The sequence below is a fragment of the Neophocaena asiaeorientalis genome, unplaced genomic scaffold (assembly GCF_003031525.2).
Source record: "Neophocaena asiaeorientalis asiaeorientalis breed wild unplaced genomic scaffold, Neophocaena_asiaeorientalis_V1.1 scaffold477, whole genome shotgun sequence".
Lineage (NCBI taxonomy): Eukaryota > Metazoa > Chordata > Mammalia > Artiodactyla > Phocoenidae > Neophocaena > Neophocaena asiaeorientalis.
The window spans coordinates 2,217,764-2,238,824 of record NW_020172630.1 but is presented as its reverse complement, the minus strand read 5'-3'; the positions used below and the strand labels follow the sequence as shown (position 1 = coordinate 2,238,824).

General features: G+C 33.6%; 1 protein-coding gene across 1 annotated transcript in view; it reads right to left on the bottom strand.

Moving 5' to 3' along the window:
- USH2A (usherin) overlaps nt 1-21,061 on the bottom strand; it is a gene marked incomplete at its 3' end in the record, with an annotated part of 720,880 nt that overhangs the window by 595,367 nt on the left and 104,452 nt on the right. Inside the window, exons 9-10 of the mRNA XM_024739202.1 lie at nt 5,681-5,876; nt 2,795-2,925 (exon numbers count right to left, since the gene is read on the bottom strand). Coding sequence (XP_024594970.1) covers nt 2,795-2,925; nt 5,681-5,876 — 327 coding nt within the window. The remainder of the gene's footprint in view (nt 1-2,794; nt 2,926-5,680; nt 5,877-21,061) is intronic.

Below are 21,061 nucleotides of genomic sequence, written 5' to 3'. Positions count from 1 at the left end.
CCGAAAAAAAAAAAAAAAAAAAAAACTCAAAGAGAAGGGGGAAAACGTGTCATATTTAGCCATATTTTAACTCTGATTTTTTTATGCCTTTCTGATGTTTCAAGATTCCTTCATTTATCATTTCCTGTTTAGAGAAGTTTCTTCAGCCAAATTTTAGAGTAGGTATATGCTGGAGACAAATGGATGGATGCTTTAAAATCTTTGCATGATAATTCTTACATCTATATCACCTTGATGCTGGTATTGTTGATTGTCTTTTTTCATTCCATTTGATATTATCCTAGTTCTTGTAATGATAAGTGAAATTTTATTGGAACCTGGACATTTTGGTGTTATGAGACTCTGAATCTTACTTAAGTCTTGCTTTAACAGTCAGGCCTCCTATGAAACTCTTCTGGTGAGTGAAGAGAGGATGTTGCCTCACTATTGCCTGGTGGGAATAGAAGTCAAGGTCCTCCACTCTGGCTCCACTGACTCAGTAGGCAGGACTTGGGGTTCTGACTCTCCACTAGGACTCTGAAAACACTGCCCTAGCTGGGAGGGGAGAAACACCTCCATTTCAAGGAGATCTCAAAGAATGTTTACCTATATTGATGACATCAATGATCAGAGAGGTCCTACCTTCTGAAATGTCATTGCCCTGGGTATGTTCATGTACAATTCCACCCTAAAATTAGATCCACCCCATGAGAGCTGGAGAAAGAGATCCAGAGCCAGTAGTGTACTGGAGCCATCTCCACTGTATAAGACCATTCTTCCCAAATTCATATTTGGTGACATCTCATTGGTAGCTTAAAATTGATGATGTGGGCTTTTAATTTTTCTCAGATACCCCAATGTTAAATATTTACAAGCACAGAATTACTAAAACTGTCTCCTACCCTAATAAAATGGACTTGAAATAGGAATTTGAGAAAAATTAGGTTTTAATTTCTTGCATACTTGAGTTGTAGAATTGAGGGACAAATCTGCTACCCTTTACTTCATATGGGTAATGACATATAAATGAAACTTTGGGAGCTGTAACTTTAGTTCACAGTTTTTCAGTACTATATACCAAAATTACTTTACCTTAGATCTTCAGGGAGAAAATGTATTTAAGTGAAAAATTTATGTAATGCTTAGATTATTACAATAACCATTCTAAATGACCATCCGACTATGAGATTAGTGCTCAGACAGAACCTCTCTTCATTTACTTAACACTTATTAAATAAGTATTTATGGGGTGCTTATTATGTGACTGAAACTGTACTGCTTGTGTTGGACAGAGAAAAGACAATGAAGTAAATAAGTGAATTTATTTAATTTGCTGAAGCAAACAAATGAATTTATTTAATTTGCTTAATTAAATAAAGGCTACAATGAAAATAACATGGGATGATGTAAAATACAGTGATTTGAAAATGTTCTACAACTGAGTGATCAGTGAAGAAATCTCGAAAGATATATCAATCTTTGAATTGAGACTTGAATAACAAGCAAAAGACATCCATGTTGAAAATTCAGGGCAAATGTGTAAGGGTGAAATGTGTAAAGACAGATTTTACTAGTCAACACATATAAAACTGTAATATGACTCTCAGAAAATAGTGCCTCAATATCACAATATAAAAACAGTAGAGATTGCCTTTTTAGTTATTTTTCAACCTCCCAGCTTTCCAATGAAGCATATCACACACTATGGTTAATCTGAAGGTCTTCAAATCCATATTAGCTCACTTTACATTTGGCTTTTATTTGTTAAAACAGTTTTTAATACATGCCCCAAGTTATATGACAAATATATTTTGCCTTGGAATAATTATCATTCCATTGTAACTTAAAAGAATTTTTTTTCTTTAACCAGACTGTGATTTATGCTCTTGGCCACTGCATTCTCAACTATTTGCAAGAGAATATGTAATTATTAAAAATTAATACAATCATTGAATTGATTCTCCAAGGTAAATTTGCCTTTTATCTACTTTCATGTGGTAATATTATCAGAACAGGTAAAAAGCTCCAGCTGAAGACAGCACATTTAAGTATGGAGCTGCTTTTCCTGATGTATAATACAGTTACAATCTGTGTTCATATAGGTCAGACATCAATATTTGTGATGTTAGTAATTAAAATTAATAAAATGATAAAAACCCATTGTACTGTTAGATAGAGAAAAGGTTAAAAGAAATTTAGACCAGAGCTACCATAATTTCCATTTGGATCTACGTGTAAGTGACTTTTGCTATACTATCTTCTATGGAATTTGGGAGGAAAACTGTTCTTGTTTACTTAATATCACTTATTAATATTAATTCACCAGTTATTCCAAGACACATACTTAAATTACTTCATTGTTTACTTGGAACCCCAAGCTTCCACGTTTTTTGGTTTTTTTTGCGGTACACGGGCCTCTCACTGTTGTGGCCTCTCCCGTTGTGGAGCACAGGCTCCGGATGCGCAGGCTCAGCGGCCATGGCTCACGGGCCCAGCCGCTCCGTGGCATGTGGGATCTTCCTGGACCGGGGCATGAACCCGTGTCCCCTGCATTGGCAGGCGGACTCTCAACCACTGCGCCACCAGGGAAGCACCCACGTTTTTTGACAACTGTAAAATGGACCACCCAAGTAGCCTTATATTTTATATTCATATTAAAAGTTGCACAGAAACACCCCGAAAGCAACCACCTCTTTGAAATGTAAGCACACACACAGAGGACTTCCTGATATAGCCCTCAGTATCACTGATAGACCATCTCCTAAATTAGTTTCTGGAAGAGAGCAATTCTTTACCTTCAATAGTGAGAACTTACCTGATCACACAGGAAGCTATTGTTTTTAGTGCCAACTTTATCACAGTCACAGGGTTTGCAAACATCTATGGCTGAAGGATCTGCACCAACTTGTCGGAAAAAGTAATCCTTACACAGCTCACAGTTCCTCCCTGCATCGGGGAAAGGTTATGCATTATGACTTCCAATTCATTAAAATCAGCTGCATAATTCAAAATGAAAGACTGTATTCCTTTGAGGGAATTCTATAATTTTAGGGATGTCCATTTTAATGCACCTTTCATCTCTACCTGCCAATTTAGTGATCCACAGCATATGAAACAATGAACCTGTTACAAACTGTGCTCTACTTCATTAAACTCCCATCTGTTATATAATACCACACTTCTAAAAAGCTGTGCTTTGTAGGGGCCCATACATTTTGAAAGAGCTTGTTTCCAAACTTAAAATTCTTATTTCTAAGACCAGGTACTGAATCTAAATCAAATATGAGAAATTTCTACATTTGTGGCAGATGACAGCTCTACAGTTGGAAGCAAATAAGCATATATTATTCAAATATTTTTCCAAAACTAAATCTTATAAAATAGAAGACTGCTTTTAATGTAATTTATTATTTCATAGTTAATGTGATTAAAAGCAAATGCTTCTGTTAGTATTTATGGCCATTATTTTTCATTTCAAATATCAAAATAGAATTTTATATTTAGCTACATCAAATAAATTTCATATTAAATATTAGAATATCTTGACACATTAGAAATATGAGGTAATTCCTATTGTTTACAATTTATTATTCAGAAAATTTCCCTTTCCATTTTATATAAGAAAGTAATCTAAACTACAGGGAGTTTCTAAACTAAATGTGAGTAGAATATCAGATCACTGAAATTGAAATAAAACTGAAGGCTATCAATTCCCCTTTAAACATGATGCACTCTTCCTCAAATATTGCTGAAACTGGCCCAATAGTAGAAAACTATGAAAACAACTTAATCAAATGAAAAACTCACACTCTAATGGAGCTTGGCTGTGGACAAATTAAATGGATTTATAATATGTCTAGAATATTTCCATTTCTATATGCTGAGGACTCCCAAATTTATATCTCCAATCTGAAATCTCTCCTTTATTTATCATTCAATGAATATTTATTGAGTGATTACCATGTTCCAAACTCTGTGCTAAGGGCTGAGGAAAATACAAACTGCACCCTTTTCAGAGTACCTTATAGTCTAGCAGGTAAGATGAATCCTAATTAAATTATTACAGGAATAAATATAGATTTACAAACTGTGATAACCATAAGATGCCACTAAAGTATATAGATTATACTGATCCTCTCTGAAGCATCATGGAAGTCCTTTCTTTAAGAAAGGAGCTTCAGAACTGTGTTTCTGACTGCCCCAGAGAGAGTTTCTTCTTTGTTTCTTGGAAACACACAGTGAACTTGTCCAGAACAGAACTTGCCATCTTTTCCTTCAATGTGATCCTCCTGTATTTCCTATCTCAATGGCTGGTACCAACGTTGATCGTGTTGCTCAAACTGGAATGTTAGGCATAAGTCTTGACTCTTCTTCCTTCCCTTACCTACACTCTGCACCTTGCTCGGAAAATGCTGTCACTGTCTACCCTAAGTGTCTATTGGATCCGCTCATCTCTATCCACACCACCTTAAATGTTTTCCCGCATTATTTCTCATCTGGACCACTGCAATATCTGACTAACGTTTTTTCCCAAAACACTTTTGACCCTCTTCAATCCATTCTCCACTTTATAACCAGATGGGTCTTTAAAAAACACAAAATTCCTTTCCTTAAGTGCCCTGAAATGGCATCTCCTTAACCTTAGGATAGAAGCCAATCTCTTTATCATGGTTTAGAGAGCCCTCCAGTATCTGGGCTCTGCCTTTCTTCCTAGTGCCTTTTCTAACAATCAGCCATTTGCACTTTCAACAGTTCTTCAAGGGCGCCATGTTTTTCTCTCCTCTAGGCCATTGCACAGCTGCTTCTCTTACTGGAAAACTTTGTTCACGCTCCTAATCCCCAACCCCGCTCCTTCACCTGGTTAACTCCTACTATACTTCCCCATCTTAGCACTCATCAGGCAACTTTTTAATTGTTCCTTTAATAGGGTGCCTTTACCACCATGTAATAATCCATACAAAGACAAGAAAATTCATCATCTTGTTAATCCTTATATTCCCAGCACCTAGCCAAGAGCCTGTCCCACTTTAGGTTATCAATAATTATCCAACAAATTCATTCATGCTTCAGAGTAGCACACTTTCAAACCCATCAGACTTGGGCCATTATATTTTACAAATTCAGACATTGTCTATTTCTGCTTGTAACATATCAGTCTTTCAGAAAATAGTAATTTTTCAATGACTAGTCAAAATGCTGGATGGTTTTGGGGACAAGACTCTAATAATTATTTTATGCATTTAATGAACATTTTTAAAAAGAGTATTCCCTGATTACTAGAGCCCATACCAAATCTGAATGATTGTAATCCTCTCTACATGGGAATCCAGACATAATGGAAGATCAGAGGTCACACAGAAAACTTATTTCAAGGATATATATACTCAGAATAATACAGTAATTCCTGATGTATCCAAAATATATTCATGATCTAATCAAATGATGTGAACTTATTTAAAAAGAAAAAAACATTTTCCTGAAAATATATAGTCTAAGACTAGAGTGTTATATCTGAAAACTACCTAATCATTTGGAACATGAAGATTCAGTAAACCAGAGTGGTTTTCAAGCTTCATGGTATGAAAACACTTTCTTAAATAAGATAGCAATAACATAATTTAAAATAATATGCATTATATAGAGAAGCACAAGGGCTTCAAGACCAAGTCAGCTTCTCTTATTTGTGTTATTTGCTAGTTACCTGTAGTGTTATGCTCACAGTCATCACAAACTCCTCCACCTCCTCTGTGGTGTTCAAATGGAAAGGGATCCACAGAGATGTTGTAATGGCAGCTTCTGGAATGGCTGTTGCATTCACAGGGTTTACAATTGAAGGCGTGAACTTGATCACTTTGGCGAAAAGGCTTGTCATTATAAAGAGGCAGGCAGTGATCACACTAGAACAATAAAGTAATATCAGAATGATAAATATATAAAGTTGTGCTTTGTTTCTTCTTATTTACATATCCGGCACTTTCACTAGATAGAAAGCTAATATCAAAGAGTTGAAAATCAGCAACTATTGTATCTTTCAAAGTACTTTATAAATCATAAATTAGCATATTACAGTCATGGTAGTGCAGAACTGTTAAAGTGACAATGCAAGCTGAAACCATTTAAAGTGATCTTAATAACCAATGGGGAAAATTATGATTGTTCCACAATTTGAAATTTTTTGTGAAAACATTAAAAGCTTGACTTCCAAGTCCTGCTTCCACAAATAAAGAGCTTGGAATTGCCACTCCATCATAACAAAAAATAAAAAGTTGAACAGACTGAAAAATCAACAACTCTCCCTGGATCCCTAAGTGGAGGACCCAGGGCAAACATCTGTCCCCAAGATTGGAGAGACAGGCAAATAAAGGGAGTCTCAGCTATAGGATCAAAGACTCACTAGCAGAAACTTCCATGGGAACAAATGCTGGGGTAGAAAATCTGAATTATAATTGATATATTGCTGGAAGTTCACCATGAACAAGTCTGATAATTGAAAACTCCAGGGTAGTGTAGTTATAAGGGGCCCTCACCATTCTGTGAGATTTTCTTCCAGCGGCTTGACCAGGTTCTCATAGTAAATGAACTCAGGGGAAAATCCCTGGGTGCTTCTGGCAGAGGGAGAAGAATGGAAGCATTTCGAAGTACATAAGAGCACTCTGTTCTTAACGATATCTCCCTCAGGATAAATTACTTAACCAGAGCCTAAGGGACCTAGAGAAAGGAAATACTCAACTCCAGCCCCCTCATGTCACTCTATCCCACCTAAAGGGTAGGTGGGCAGAGGGGACAAGGAGGCACACATGAAGTTCACAGTCCAGAGGCAAAGGCTTACTAAAAGACTGAAAACTAAAGGGAAATAGAAAATAGTAAAACTAACATTTAATAATCATAAGACTATAGAACACTTGCCCTCTCCTCACTCCTCACCAGCACATTGCTAAAAACCTATTTACAGCAGTTCCTCTCACCTGGCACATCATGTCTGGCTTTGAAGAAAAAAATTACAAGGCATACCAGAAGGCAAAAAACACAATTTGAAGAGAAAAAGCAAGCATCAGAACATGACAGAGATGTTGATGTTAGAATTATCAGGCAAGGAATTTAAAATCACAGCATGCAACAACAGATGGGCAATATAAGCAAAGTGAATGGAAATTCTACAAAAGAACCAAAAAGAAATGCTAGAGATCAAAAACACTGTACCAGAAATGAAGAATGCCTCTGATGAGCTTAGTAGTAGATTGGATAAGGCTCAGGAAAGAATCTCTGAGCTAGATGATATATCAATAGAAACCTCAAAAACTGAAAAGCAAAAATAACGAAGACTGAAAAATCAGAACAGACAATCCAAGGGCTGTGGAACAACTACAAAAGGTGCAACATACGTATAATGGGAAGGAAACGAGAGGGAGAATGGAATAGAAGAAATATTTGAAACAATAATAATTGAGAATTTCCCCCAACTTAATGTCAGACACCAAACCACAGATCCAAGAAACTCAGAAAACACCAAGAAAGATAAATTCGAAAAAACCCACTATACCTAGGCATATCATTTTCAAACTACAGAAAATCAAAGATAAAGAAAAAATTCAGAAAGAGAAACCAAAGTTAAAATACACCTAACCTATACAGTAACAAAGAATTATATCTAACTTCTCCTCAGAAAACATGCAAGCAAGAAGAGAATTGTGTGAAGTACTTGAAGTGTTGAGAGAAAAAAAACTACCAACCTAGAATTCTGTACTCTGCAAAATTATCTTACAAAAGTGAAGGAGAAATAAAGACTTGTCAGACAAACACAAATTGTGAAAATGTGTCATCAGTAGACCCTACTTGCAAGAAATGTTAAAAGAAGTTTTCTAGAGAAAAGGAAAATAATATACATCAGAAACTTGGATCTACATAAAGGAAGAGTATCAAAGAAGGATAAGTGAAGATAAAACTGTAAAAACTTCCTATCAGTTACAAATGTAAAGGGAAATAGAAAATAGTAAAATTAACATTTAATAAACTGTAATTTAATATTAGAAACTTTGAGAATTATTTTCCTTGTAAAAAAATCATTCAGTATCTTGAATAATGCTTGCTTTCTTATTCTGTAAATTTCCATATTGAGCAAGCATCTTTTCTAAGCCTTGAGAATTGTCATACTCCTTTCAAAGTATGGATCAGCCTGCTTCCATCATTTTCATGTTTTTGCTTTCACTGACGTGCAATATCTCTGAGATTCCTTTAATGTAAACTTTTTGTTGGCATCATTTCCTCTAGGACATCGTTACCTATTCATCACAACCAATGTCCTCATTTATGCTAAATTCACATTCATTAAGTTGCCCTGGCTGCATATATAAAGTATTCCAAATGGTGACAGTGTTCAGCTATCTGTTCTCTAAAAAGAAATGTTTAATTGAAATTTCACTCCCAAAACATTCTTTCTTTCCATCTTTGTTGGCCAATTCTTCTTTTTCCAATATTCATATTTATAAAATATCACATGGGTTTATCACTTAAAAAGAGGTTAGACCACTACAAGCTTCTCTGTGAACGAACTGATTAATGGATGTGCACTGACCAGTCACCAATAGAGTGAAAGAAGCTGCGTGATTGGTCACTGATCATGATGTGCAACAGTTATACATATAATTTGTAGACTGACAAGCCAGCAGCAAAATTTGTATTTTATGAAGTTACTTACAGGTAATATATCATGATAACTAATATTTGAACCATGTTTTTAGAGGATTGGTGTTTAACTAAAACAGACCTGTTATGTACTGGATCAATTAAAGGCTAGAAATTTTTTTAAATTAGTGCTTTTAGCATCTAATATACATAGAATTTATGGAAAAAGCAAAATTTATTCCATAGATTAAGGAACTATTCATGGGAACTGTGTTAAACTTTTAGCATAATTATGTACTTAATAAAAGTAATACTATCCTTTTCATAAAATAAATAAATGAAGTAGAAAATAAAAATCACTGCTAATTCAACTGCCAAATGATAAGCTACAATATTTTAATGATTTTTTCAAAACTTATGTGTATTTTTTTCCTTTTTCTCAAAATTAGGAATACACAAAAACACACATATACACACTTATAACCCATACTATTACATAGTCTCTTATCATTAAATATCATGAATTTTATTGCATTACTTATCATATTGTTCATAAAATAACTTATTTAGCCAGTCTGCAACTACAGCAGAAACATTTTGCTTCTTCTAATTTTTTGTTTTTCTTGTGGATATTACCTTAACAAAATTATAAGTGATAAAGTTGTATCATAAGAATGTAAATATTTTAAAAGATTTTGTGAAATATGACCACTTTCTTCTAGAAAAATTAAACTAATTTATAATCCCACAAGTAGTATCTGAGAATGTCCATTTTCTTGTGTTCTGCTCAACTAAAGTCTATGATTATCTCTTCACTATTTTGATTTTAGAAAAGTATCAATCACTATTTCAGTATGTATGTTGCTGATTACTAGTAAGGTTTTATATTTTTCATCTAGTTTTGATAAAATATAGTATTTTTGTGAGAAAATTGCTCATTTTTATTTTGCATATTCATTTTTTCTTATTGCTTTTAAATATCTTTTCATACATTAGGTACATTTTTCTTTGCCTGTCAAATAGTGAGGATTTAGTTCATAATTTTCAATATATACTTATATTTTATTTTCTTTTTCTACTTCACTTCTACATTAATGGCCAAAAATTTTAGCACCACAGTTAATAAGCATGCCACAGTGGTGAACGTGGATATATTTGTATTATTTCTGACTTTAATGAAAATGTCTTTAATATTACAACTTTTATAATGATGTTGACTATTGATTTTAGGTAGATGATCTTTATCACTTAAAAGGAGAAATCTCTATTCCAAAATAAACAAGGTGATTTTATATAAAAACAAAATACTGTCAATTTTATTAAATGTTCTGAATCAACTGACCTGTTGAACTGAAAAATTATGTTATAGGTTAAGAGGTTAATTAAAATCTATGCTTGCATTCTTAGAATAAACTCAACATCATTAATGGTAAATAATGGTTAAAGTTATGTAGGATTTCTGCATTTATAGTCATAAATTCTATTGCTCCATGTTTTTATACAGACATTAAAATAAAGCCTTAAAGCTTTAATAAGGAATAAATATGTATTTGTATTTATCAAGTTAATTTCAATGTCTGAATGAACAAATTTTCATTTTGTACACTAAAACCTATTATAGTTTGTCAAGTTACACTGCATTTAAATTATGATTGATTCTAGATAAGATTTGAAATAAATATGTACATACCAATAAATATGTACATTCTTACCTTTTTTTTTTTTTGGCTATAAAACACTTAACGTGACTTCTGAAAGTACCCAACTTTTTCCATAGTCACATACATAAATTAGGAACCAGAAGAGTCAAACCATGTAAAATAAAGTATCAAAAAGTCTCCCCATATGTTCACAATAATAGCCCTTTGTTTTTTTTTAATTAACATTTTTTAAAACTATTTTGGACAACAAATGTCATTCCTTTTTCTATTTTCTGCAATAAGTATCTACTATTTCAGAACAGTTTGACATATTTCATAATTATTATTGGAACAAACTCTAGTCAAAAGCATTTTTTCCAGTATTTATTTTGCCCTACTAGTTCATGGCTGAACAATTTCTTCCCTTAATATTTTTAAATGTAGAAAGAAAAAATATAAGAATTTAATTGTCCAATGCGCTGTTCTTTTATGGTATGCTGAAAAGTTTAGCATGAAAATGCATTGAGTCTTTCTACTTAGCTGAGGAGGAAAAGAAAAAAGACAGAGAAGAGAATGTAATATTAAGTCAGTTTTCATGTCAGGTAAGGCTGCATTCTAATTATTGATAAAGTATGCACGCTTACATTTTGGCCTATTAAAAAAATCGGTATCATATTTGTCTTGGAATGAAGAAGACTGTTTTCCGCAAGATCATTTATAACCCTTTGGGCTGGACAGCTGTCCCTCTTCTCTTCTCTCCCTGCACTCTATTAATACCTTGACCCTGCTCCTATCACTTTGAACTCAAATGATCGGTTTGCTTACATGTATCTTTCAGGAAATGCAAGTTACTGATTTTTATACTCCTGTAGTCATCCTCACAGTAGGGGTTTAATAGACAATTGCTAAGCTGCTAACTGAAAATTCACTTCTAATGATACTTATTTCGAAACAAAGTCATTCTTGAAAAACTTTAGACAAGGGTACAATGGGAACAATTAATAAACAGTAATGTTTATGTAAAGTGTTCACAATTGCATGGTATTTGATGACTTGCAATAAACCACCTAAAAATATAAAATGAAACACATTTTGTAAAAGATACGTAGCATTCAGTAGGGTATTGTCAACTACGGGTCTTTGGCCAAAAAAAATTAAAAGTGGGGGAATTGACGTCTTTAAGTTTTCTCTCATCAGCAATAACCATTTGTAAATCAATTTATCTTGTATAGTCAAAAGTTAGAGATTAGGCATAGGCTGAAGTCAGACATCTTAGATCAATTACTGGTACTGCCACTAACTGTGAAAAGTAACATGAACTGCATACTTTCTATGTTCTGGGAACTATATTAAGCATTTTAAATGAATTATTACATTGAATCCTCTAGGCTTTGTATTATATGGTATCCCACATCTGATTTCTGTTCTTGATTTTGCTAGCCCTGTGTTTTTGTATAATTAATTCCATCTCTTTAAGGCTTATTTTTCTCATCTAACATGGGGGGTAATAATTCCTGCCTCTTAGAGATGTTGTAAAGTCCAAGTACTTAGCAGAGTGTCTGTCACATCATAAGCCCTCAGTAAACATTGTCTACTACTTTATTATTAGATTAGCAATTGAGGATCAAAGAGGATAAGTAATGTGAAAACTATCATTGAACAATAAGTCCCTGAGTCTACTTTAACTCTGAATCTCAGATTCCTCATCTCTAAAAGGAAGGCAATGTAACACAACACCTTAACTGTTACTGACTCAAAATAATCTGAGGGTAAGTGGCAATATTTTAAAAATGATCTACAGCAGACAATAACACAACATTGTAAATCAACTATACTCCAATAAAAATTTTAAAAATAAATAAATAAAAAATGCTCAACACAAAGCCTGGCACATACTACGCTTTCAAAATCTGGAAGTTACAAGATGGAGGAGGAGGAATGAGAAGGACAAGCAGGGTAAAAATCCAACAGAGGTGTTGATCTCAAGTTCAAATGACACCAGCAGCACGTAAGACAGTCCCTATGTAATATATTGTCTACAACCATTGATAGGAGATTTTTGTGATCATAAACGTACTGGTCTGATTTAGACGATGTAGCCTACAGAGTGGACCAAGGAGCAATTTATGACCAAAATGCATTTCTGGTTTATCATCTGTAGCTACAACTACTGAGGAGGTCCCATCTACACTTCATTCCTAGTAGCCATCAGACATCACCAGAATATCATTTCTAGTAGCCCTAAGTGTGGATAAGAAGGATAGATGAATACTCACTCTGACCTCCTGGCTTTGGAGAAGAGAAATGCGCTTATTACATTTTCTTCCCCAGGTCAATTAGCCATGCAATTAACCTCATTCCCAAAGTTTAAAAAACTCTATCCCACTGCAAAACCTTGGCCAAATGCAAAATTTTGCTTCAATGCCTGAAGTCTATTTTTTTTACTTCATTTAAAAGTATTCTTATTGACGTCTGTGCTCTCCCAATGATGGTGTTAATATTATTCAAGTTACGCTTTCTTGCATAACTTGGTGGAAGTGATGATATGCAACCTGTGGTCCTGTCACACTGATTACAGATGCAGTTTGTCTTCAACAAAGCAACTGCCGGCTGTTGGAGTTTGGGACGTTGCCTACATGAATTAGTGGAGTGAATCCAGCAAAAGCATTCCTTTGATATTCTTACGGACGTTTATGCTTTTAGACTGTGATCTAAAAAGATTCCTTTGAGATTTCATCCTTATTGTCAACTTAGAAGCCATTATCAAAAAGCCTTTTTGTAAATGATACTGAACTAAATACTTTATTGATATTCTAAAGATACAGTCCTCGCTCCTTTAATGTTTAAAAACAAAGAGGAATTTGCTACTAACCTAATGGGTTGGTTTGGGTCTGACCAAATAGTTGTTAGGTGGCTAGCCTTCTTTTTATGGACAATAAAAAACCTACATAAATATTGGTAAGATTTTAGCCTTTTCTAGAGAAAGCAAGCATAGCTATCATTTTTCAACTCTCAAATTTTTTTTGGAAAAAAAAAATTCTAACACTAGGGTGCAAGAGTTTGTAGAAAGGGCCAGTACAGACAATATTTTTAGGATGGGAGTTTGTCCACAGCTTTCAGGACAGCATATGTGTACATTCCACTGGACCCAACAATTCCACTGGGAATTCAGAAAAGTACATTTTTTAAAACTATTTGAGAAAGAATTTTTTATAATGTGGTCTTTATAATAGGAAAGAAAAGGATACAAGATAAATGTCCAAAAGTAAAGAAATGGCTGAAAAATATCATATATCTTCAAAGAAATATAATGCAACCATTCATAAGGACAAATGTAGATAAGTATTTATAATACAATTTGAATTTAAAAACCAAGTGAAAAGTAGTACGTAGAGTATAAGCCTATTTTCTAGATAAAGGTAGACTCATCTGTGAATATGAATACAGAGATAAAACTTTAAGAAGACAGAGATAGATGACACAGATTTCTTTAGTAGAATATCAATAATAAAATATCTGAAAGGATGTAAACTATTTGCCAAGGTTGTCTAGGGGTGGTAGGGTTACAGATGACTTGTTTTTTATAACATTTCTTTCCACAGTGTGCATTTATTACTAATGTATTAAAAGTTGTGTCCAAGTAAAATGCAACTGCATGCATGAATACAGGAAAATTATACATTATTTGCATCATTTGCATGTACCATTTTGCTAAGAAAAGCTAAGAAAATTTAAATGTTCTTATTTTAAATTACACACAGATCAATAAGATACTACAGAGGAAATAACTCTTTTTGAGTATAATGTAGGCTGAAAGAGTACATGAATTACCAGTAAACAGAATATGATTTTTAAACGATAGAAAATTTTCAGAATGATGAGATTAACATATAGAAGAAGGATTTTGAGAAATGACAGCTTAAATTTCTGTTTTAAAGTTTGATTTAAAACATACACAACTATGGCACCTTGACACACATTTTGGCCTCTGATATTAAGCATGAAGCTGTGTTTTTATCATTTTATGTAGTTTACAAAGACAGATAACAGAGGAGGAATACTCTGTAGTCTATTTTTTGGTTACAACATTTCATAAAATTGTTACATTTTTCATCTTATAATTCTGTTTCTCACAACTCCTTTACGATAATACAAAGAATATCATGACAAAATGGAAGAAATAATAATTAAGGGCATGATGAGTAAATGTTTGAATTCTCACAATTATTTCTATCTTTTCGGTTAATGACTTTTAAAGTTTCATTTAACATCTAGAAATAGTTGTATATCTTATATTTTGGTTCTGAACCAAATGTTTTTCTACCTAACATTCTCCCAATCTCCAGCTGATCATTTGTCACTTTTGATTATGTTTCAGTTTCTTCTGTACCAACTGGATTCCCCCTGATATGTCCCTGGTTGTTCAAATTATAAGGTTAGACACTGGTTATATCAGGGTGAGGACCTTTATCAACTGATTCATTTCATTGCTTTCATTCTGATAGCATCTTAAAGGCTACTAATCAACTCCCCTAAGTTGCAGCCAAATACTTTGACATGTTCAGGTAGACAAATCACAGAATAATCATTGAATATAGAAGACACTGATGACATTTATTTTACTACATTATGTATTAATATTACACAATGACATTTCTCTCTTCTAGACCATTAAACTGGAATAGTGTTCTTTTGTTACTATTACAGACTAGCAAAGACAGTCTTTCAAAGATTATCCACAGGTCCAAAAGCACTTTTATCAACTCTATTCCCATCAGTCTCAATTTTGATCTACTACTGCCAATATTTCAAATCTGATCCAAATTTACAGAAAAAGTACAAACATACATACAGTCCCATTTTCAAAAATATAACTATAGCAGCAACACATTTCTTCAGTCACTTATCCAGCAATCTTAAATGCTCATTATGTCTTTGAAGGAAGGAAGAAGAAAATGTCCTCTTAGCCAAAAATACATAAAGGCCATGGGAAGATGGGAGGTGGGTGGGGTCATCCCACAAGTTACTAACAGAAGAGTTCAACAGACTCAACCGTCCAACAGACTCAATGCCCTGTGAAAGCTCAAGTTCATAATGATGACCATGAGTCATCAAAAACAACTTGTCTTTAACAGTCACAGGTTAAGAAAACGAGGAAGTGAACAATTTGTTTTTGAATGATTTCAAAAAACAGATTAAAACTTCTTTTAATGTTCATTTTAAAAGATCACATCTGGAAAATTTACAAAGAGTAGTTAATTCCACAATTCTGGTAAATAGATGAAATAATCCTTTTTTTAAAGTCTAGTGCATACCACACAAGCTAAAATTTTAGAGGTGCAAAGAAGAACTATGGGTACTGACTTATCTCCTTAAGCACGCATAGAGAAAAGAGCATTTTGTCTATACTTTTAAAATCACTGCAATTATCATAGAATATTATAATAGTACTTAACTTCTCTGTTGTCCTTGTTAGATTCTGAGCTTCCTTAAGCAGGAACCAGATTTTATTGATCTAATGAATCCCAGCATAATGGCTGGAACTTTGTAACTGCTCAATAAATGCTTACTGGGTGAGGGAATGAACAAATGAATGTATGAATGAGTGAATAAATCAATGAACGGTTGATGCAATGAAAGCTCATTTCTATCAGTGAATTCATTTCTTTCATTCCTGGCTCTAGCAAAAAAAACAAAAGTGAGACAAAATTATTTCCCTTTCTACCCTCAACAGTAAAATGCCCACAGATGTCTTTATCTAGGCAATGCTTCCCATGTACTAAGAATAGCTAAGGCTTATGGTGTCAGGCCTAAGTGCTTCATATGTATTTGATGACTAAATCTCTCCAACAACCTATGAAGTAGGAGTTGCTATTACCTCCATTTTACAACTGAGAAAACTGAGGAATAGGAAAGAAATTGAATAAATTTCTAAAATCATCCAGTAGAATGTCAACTAGTATAAACTAGAATGTAAAAATTTCTAAGGGCAGAAAAGTTTGTTGGTTTTTATTCATTACTATATTTCCAGGGCCTAGAGGAAGCCCTAACACATAGGAGGTATTCAATTTAGATACACAAATGATAGATACATATGTACATACATACATAGGTAGATAGATAGCCCTTGCTCCTAATCACCATGCTAGACTGTCTCCAGGGATAGAAAATGACCTCTGAGGGAGGGAGGTGTTGAGTGGATTCACTATGGCTAGATGTCCATTCTTACCTCCTTCTGTTCAGTGTCTAAACAGGATGGCAGAGCCCAGGAAACCCAAACTAGGAGTCACCCCACTCCTGGCTGGAAAATTCAGAGGTATGTAGGCAGCCCCTGCCTCTATGGGAAGGGAAACAAGGCAATCTGTTTCAAAGTGAGAGATTATAAACTGCTCACTTTTTAGTCAGTATAGTACTACTTACTGAGCTAAAAGAGGTTATTTGTTACACTATTCCCAAATGGCCTAAATGAATTAGAGATCTTTGGAAGGTCTGTAAATTGCTCCTTTCCCATCAGTAGAAGCCAGACCAGTATGTTGGAAATTTTGTCTTAAATCTCTAATAATAATAATTGTCCTCAGGCCCTACTCAAGCTTCCTCTTTCCTTTGAATGTAGTGGTAGTTGTAATTCAAATGATGCCATTTCGTGTAATTTCTTTTGTCTACTAGATAGAGAAATCATCTTTACAAACATAAAAACTTCAGGGTACTCATGTAACTATTTTTTCCAATAGAAGTTCCTCTAGGTATCTCTAACATTCCAGTCATAAAGGTATTGTTACACAAACTTGTTAATTTATCATCATGTTAGATTGGGTGGGGTGGGTGTGGAAGCAGAGATAAAACTTCCAACTCTGGAGAGAATCTAGACAGAAAATGGCTGAATGCTTTGCACACAATAAGTGATCAATATATGTTTGATAAATGCATAAATGTATGGAGGAATGACCTAACAGATTGCTTACATTTGTAACATGCTGCAGGATGGTACCTTAGTATGTGCAGTATTTAATTAAATAGTAACATAAAAGGTTTCAAGATAAATGCAATATTTTACCTGCAGAATTTTACCTATGGATTACTATGTAATCTTAATTAGCAAATTTAAAACAATTACCACGCTTCACCATTGAGAAGACAGAAATGTTCATGTATTTAGCCTTCAATGATATACTCCTTTCTCAGTAATTATCTTTCCCCTAATTAGAAATTCTCATATAATTAAAGTGCCCACAGAAAAATTGTACTTACCTGCTTTCTAGGTGCCAAAATTAATAGCATCAATTAAATAACTACTAATACTATTCGACAATACTGATCAGACAGTGGTGGCAATACAATGATTGTGAATACTTAATACACAAAGCCTGTCTGGCAATTCAACTATTAATATGTGGTGGCTACTTTTAGAAACTTTCTAATTCATGCAATGCGTTTTCTGTACCTCTACAGGCACTGTGCAATGATTAGAAAATCATCCAATAAAACAAATTTTAATAATGTGTGAAACAAAATCTACACTTGCAAAAGTAGACTGTAGGCAGAATTATTCAGACAACTGATTCAGTTCTACACATCGTCTCTGTATAAATATAACTGATAGCCTATGTACTTTTAAGCACAGGGTTCTTTACCATGTGATTTGTGAATACAGACCATCTAACTACGGCTAGTCGTTGAATGAAGCAGAAGCACCTGGATGATGGGCTCCAGAGTTTTATTCATTAATTTTGAACACTGATGGTGTTTGATATTTGATTTCTCCCTTGAGCTTTCTGTTCTTTTTTTCCCCCTTTCTTTTTATCGTGTGACTTGTTCAGTGCACTAAAAAGACACATGTGAAGATACAACAGGTTCCCCCAAGAGTCCAGAAGGAGGACTTTAAGATTTGCTCAAGTTCGTGGGTAGTGGCCAAGCCAAAGCAATTCTACTGTGTAATATAATAATTTAACCCTGTTTGTAGGCCAGAAAATATGGCCGGGAGTAAAGAACACATTTGTATAGTATAAACTGCATATTTTGAAAAGAAACTTAATGAAAAGGAAATGGATTATATTAAAAATGTTCTTTACATGCAACTGTTCCAAATAATATACATAATACAAAATATGGATTCATATATTAAGAAGCATAATCCATTATCTCTGTTGTTTAATGAGTAGACATAAAAATACATTTGAGTTACTATTTGGATATAAAGCCAACTTACATTCCAAATTTTATCTAGTGCTAAACACGAGTACTACATTAGTAAATTAAAAATCCTTTTATTAGTATAGCTGCATTTAATTTTTCCTTTTAAGATTTAAAATGTCAACAATATTTGTTGACAAATTGTCAGCCTGAATCACTTGTTTGTATTAAAGTCATCTCTATTTATTATAGTAATTAGTGTCTTCCAGGGAATCTTTTTTGAATTTCATAAATGAAAGTCCATCAGTATTTTCAAATACTTGCACCTATAATCAAGATTTTTATGGTTGTACTCTAGCATAAGGCTCTACACATAGAAGGCATTTCATAAATATTTGTTAAATGAAGAGAGCAAATGATGAAGCTTCACTTTAGAACAATAAGGGTACACAGTAATCATTAATTTTGTAATGGTTATTCCATGCTGAAGAGAGTAGCATCACCTCCACTGTCTTTACCGATAGGATGAATACTTAACGTAGATAATATGTTCCTAATAGATTAATAAATCAAATTATTATATTTTAGGAAAATTATGTTGAGATATTTAAGACATGCAAAATTTATAAAAACAGCAAATAACTGTGTTCCTTATTCACCACCTGACGAAAATAAAATAAAATGCCGTATACATTCCACCCGACCAATAACATCTGAAATTAGTAATATTCATTCACAAGTATTTCTTGATACTTATACTTTATATTTTTGTATTACTTGTAACATAGTATTGTTCTACGTGGTTTTAATTTTACATAAATGGTATACTGTATGTATTATTCTAAAACAAGCTTTTTGCACTCCATTGTTTGAGAAGTCCAATGTTGACACAATACCTATATTCATTCATATCCACTGCTGTATTTCATTTAAATATTTGCAAATTGTTTTTCCACAGTGGTGGCACCTTCCCATCAGTGGCGTATCAGTGCTCAGTACGTAATTCACATCTTTGTCAGCATCTGAAATTTTCAGATTTTTTCATCTTTACCAACCTCATGGGTAATAAACCGTTATCTCATAGTTTTGGTTACTTTATCAACAACCAGTAAAGGTTCAGATGTTTTCATATGTAGATTGACCATTTAAGTTGCCACTTCTGGCCTCTTCTGTGAATTACCCATTCCTTATTTTACTAAGTTTTTCAATTAGTTTGTATGATTTAAAAGTTCCCTTTGTTATATGCATTGTGTTGCCAATATCATCTGCTAGTCTGTAGTTTTTCTTTCTTTTCTTAAAAAGGTAGCTTTTGATGATTAGAAGTTTCTAATTTTAACATAGCCACATTTACCAATTTCTTCCTTTGTTAGTTTGTGCTTCATGTGCCCAAAAGTCCAAGGGAAAAATGTTATTTATCTTCATAATAAGACATTATTGCGAAGGGCAAGACCCTACCACTATCTTCCCCAAATTTATTTCCACTGTTTTCACTCCTCTAATCATCTTTACACTAGAATAAGTTTGTCAAGTCACAGAAAAAAAATCTGTTGTAATATTTTGATTAGAATTAAACTGAATTTATATTATGATTGGGGAGAACTGACATCTGTTATATTAAATCTTCCTCTACATGAGCATGGTGTGCTTCTCCAATAATTTAGGTCTTTTAAATATTTTTCAATGATGTTTCCACCATACACATCATTTGGTAGGTTTTGCCTTGGATATTCCTATTAGTCTGATCCACCAAAATATGTACACCTATATACACTTATAAAATATCCTCCCACAGTTGGAACCAAGTGGTCTGAGAGCACACATTGTATGATTTCTTTTAAGGTTGTTCAGGTGCGTTTTATGGCCCAGAATGTGGTTAATCTAGTGAATGTTCCAAGTGAGCTTGAGAAGAATGCATATTCCGCAATTGTTGGACAAAGTAATCTACAGGTGTCCAATTATATATCCAGTTGATTGAAAGTGTTGTTGAATTCAACGATGCCCTTACAGATCTTCTGCCTACTGGATCTGCCCATTTCTGAGAGAGGGGGTGCTGAAGACTCTAACTATGACAGTGACTTCATCTATTTGTACTTCCTCTTCTATCAGTTTCTGCCTTGTGTACTTTGATGCTCTGTTCTTCGGCACAAGCACATTAATGATTGTTATGTCTCCTTGTAGATCTGACCCTTTTACCACTATGTAATACCCCATCTTATCACTAATAATTTTCCTTACTCTTAACTGTGCTCTGTCTGAAATTAACATTTCAGTATTTACTCTAGTGTTCGTTTGATTAGTGTTAACATGATATATCTTTCTCCATTCCTTTACTTGTAATCTATATGTGTCTTTATATTTAATGTGGGTTTCTTGTAGACAATGTATAGTTGTGTCATGTTTTTGATCCTCTCTGACAAACTTTTTAAATTGATGTTTAGGCCATTGATGTTTAAAGTAATTACTGACATATTTGGAGTAATGCCTACTGTATCTGTTACTCTTTTCTATTCATTGCCCTCATTCTTTGATTCTATTTTTGTCTTCCACTCTTTCTGCCTTTTGTTGTTTTCACTGTGCATTTGATGAAATTCCATTTGCTCTCTTTTCTCAGCATATCAATTATCCTTTTTTTTTTTTTTTTTTTTTTTTTTTAAAAAAGGGGAGGCAGGGGTTCCCTGGGGGCGCGGTGG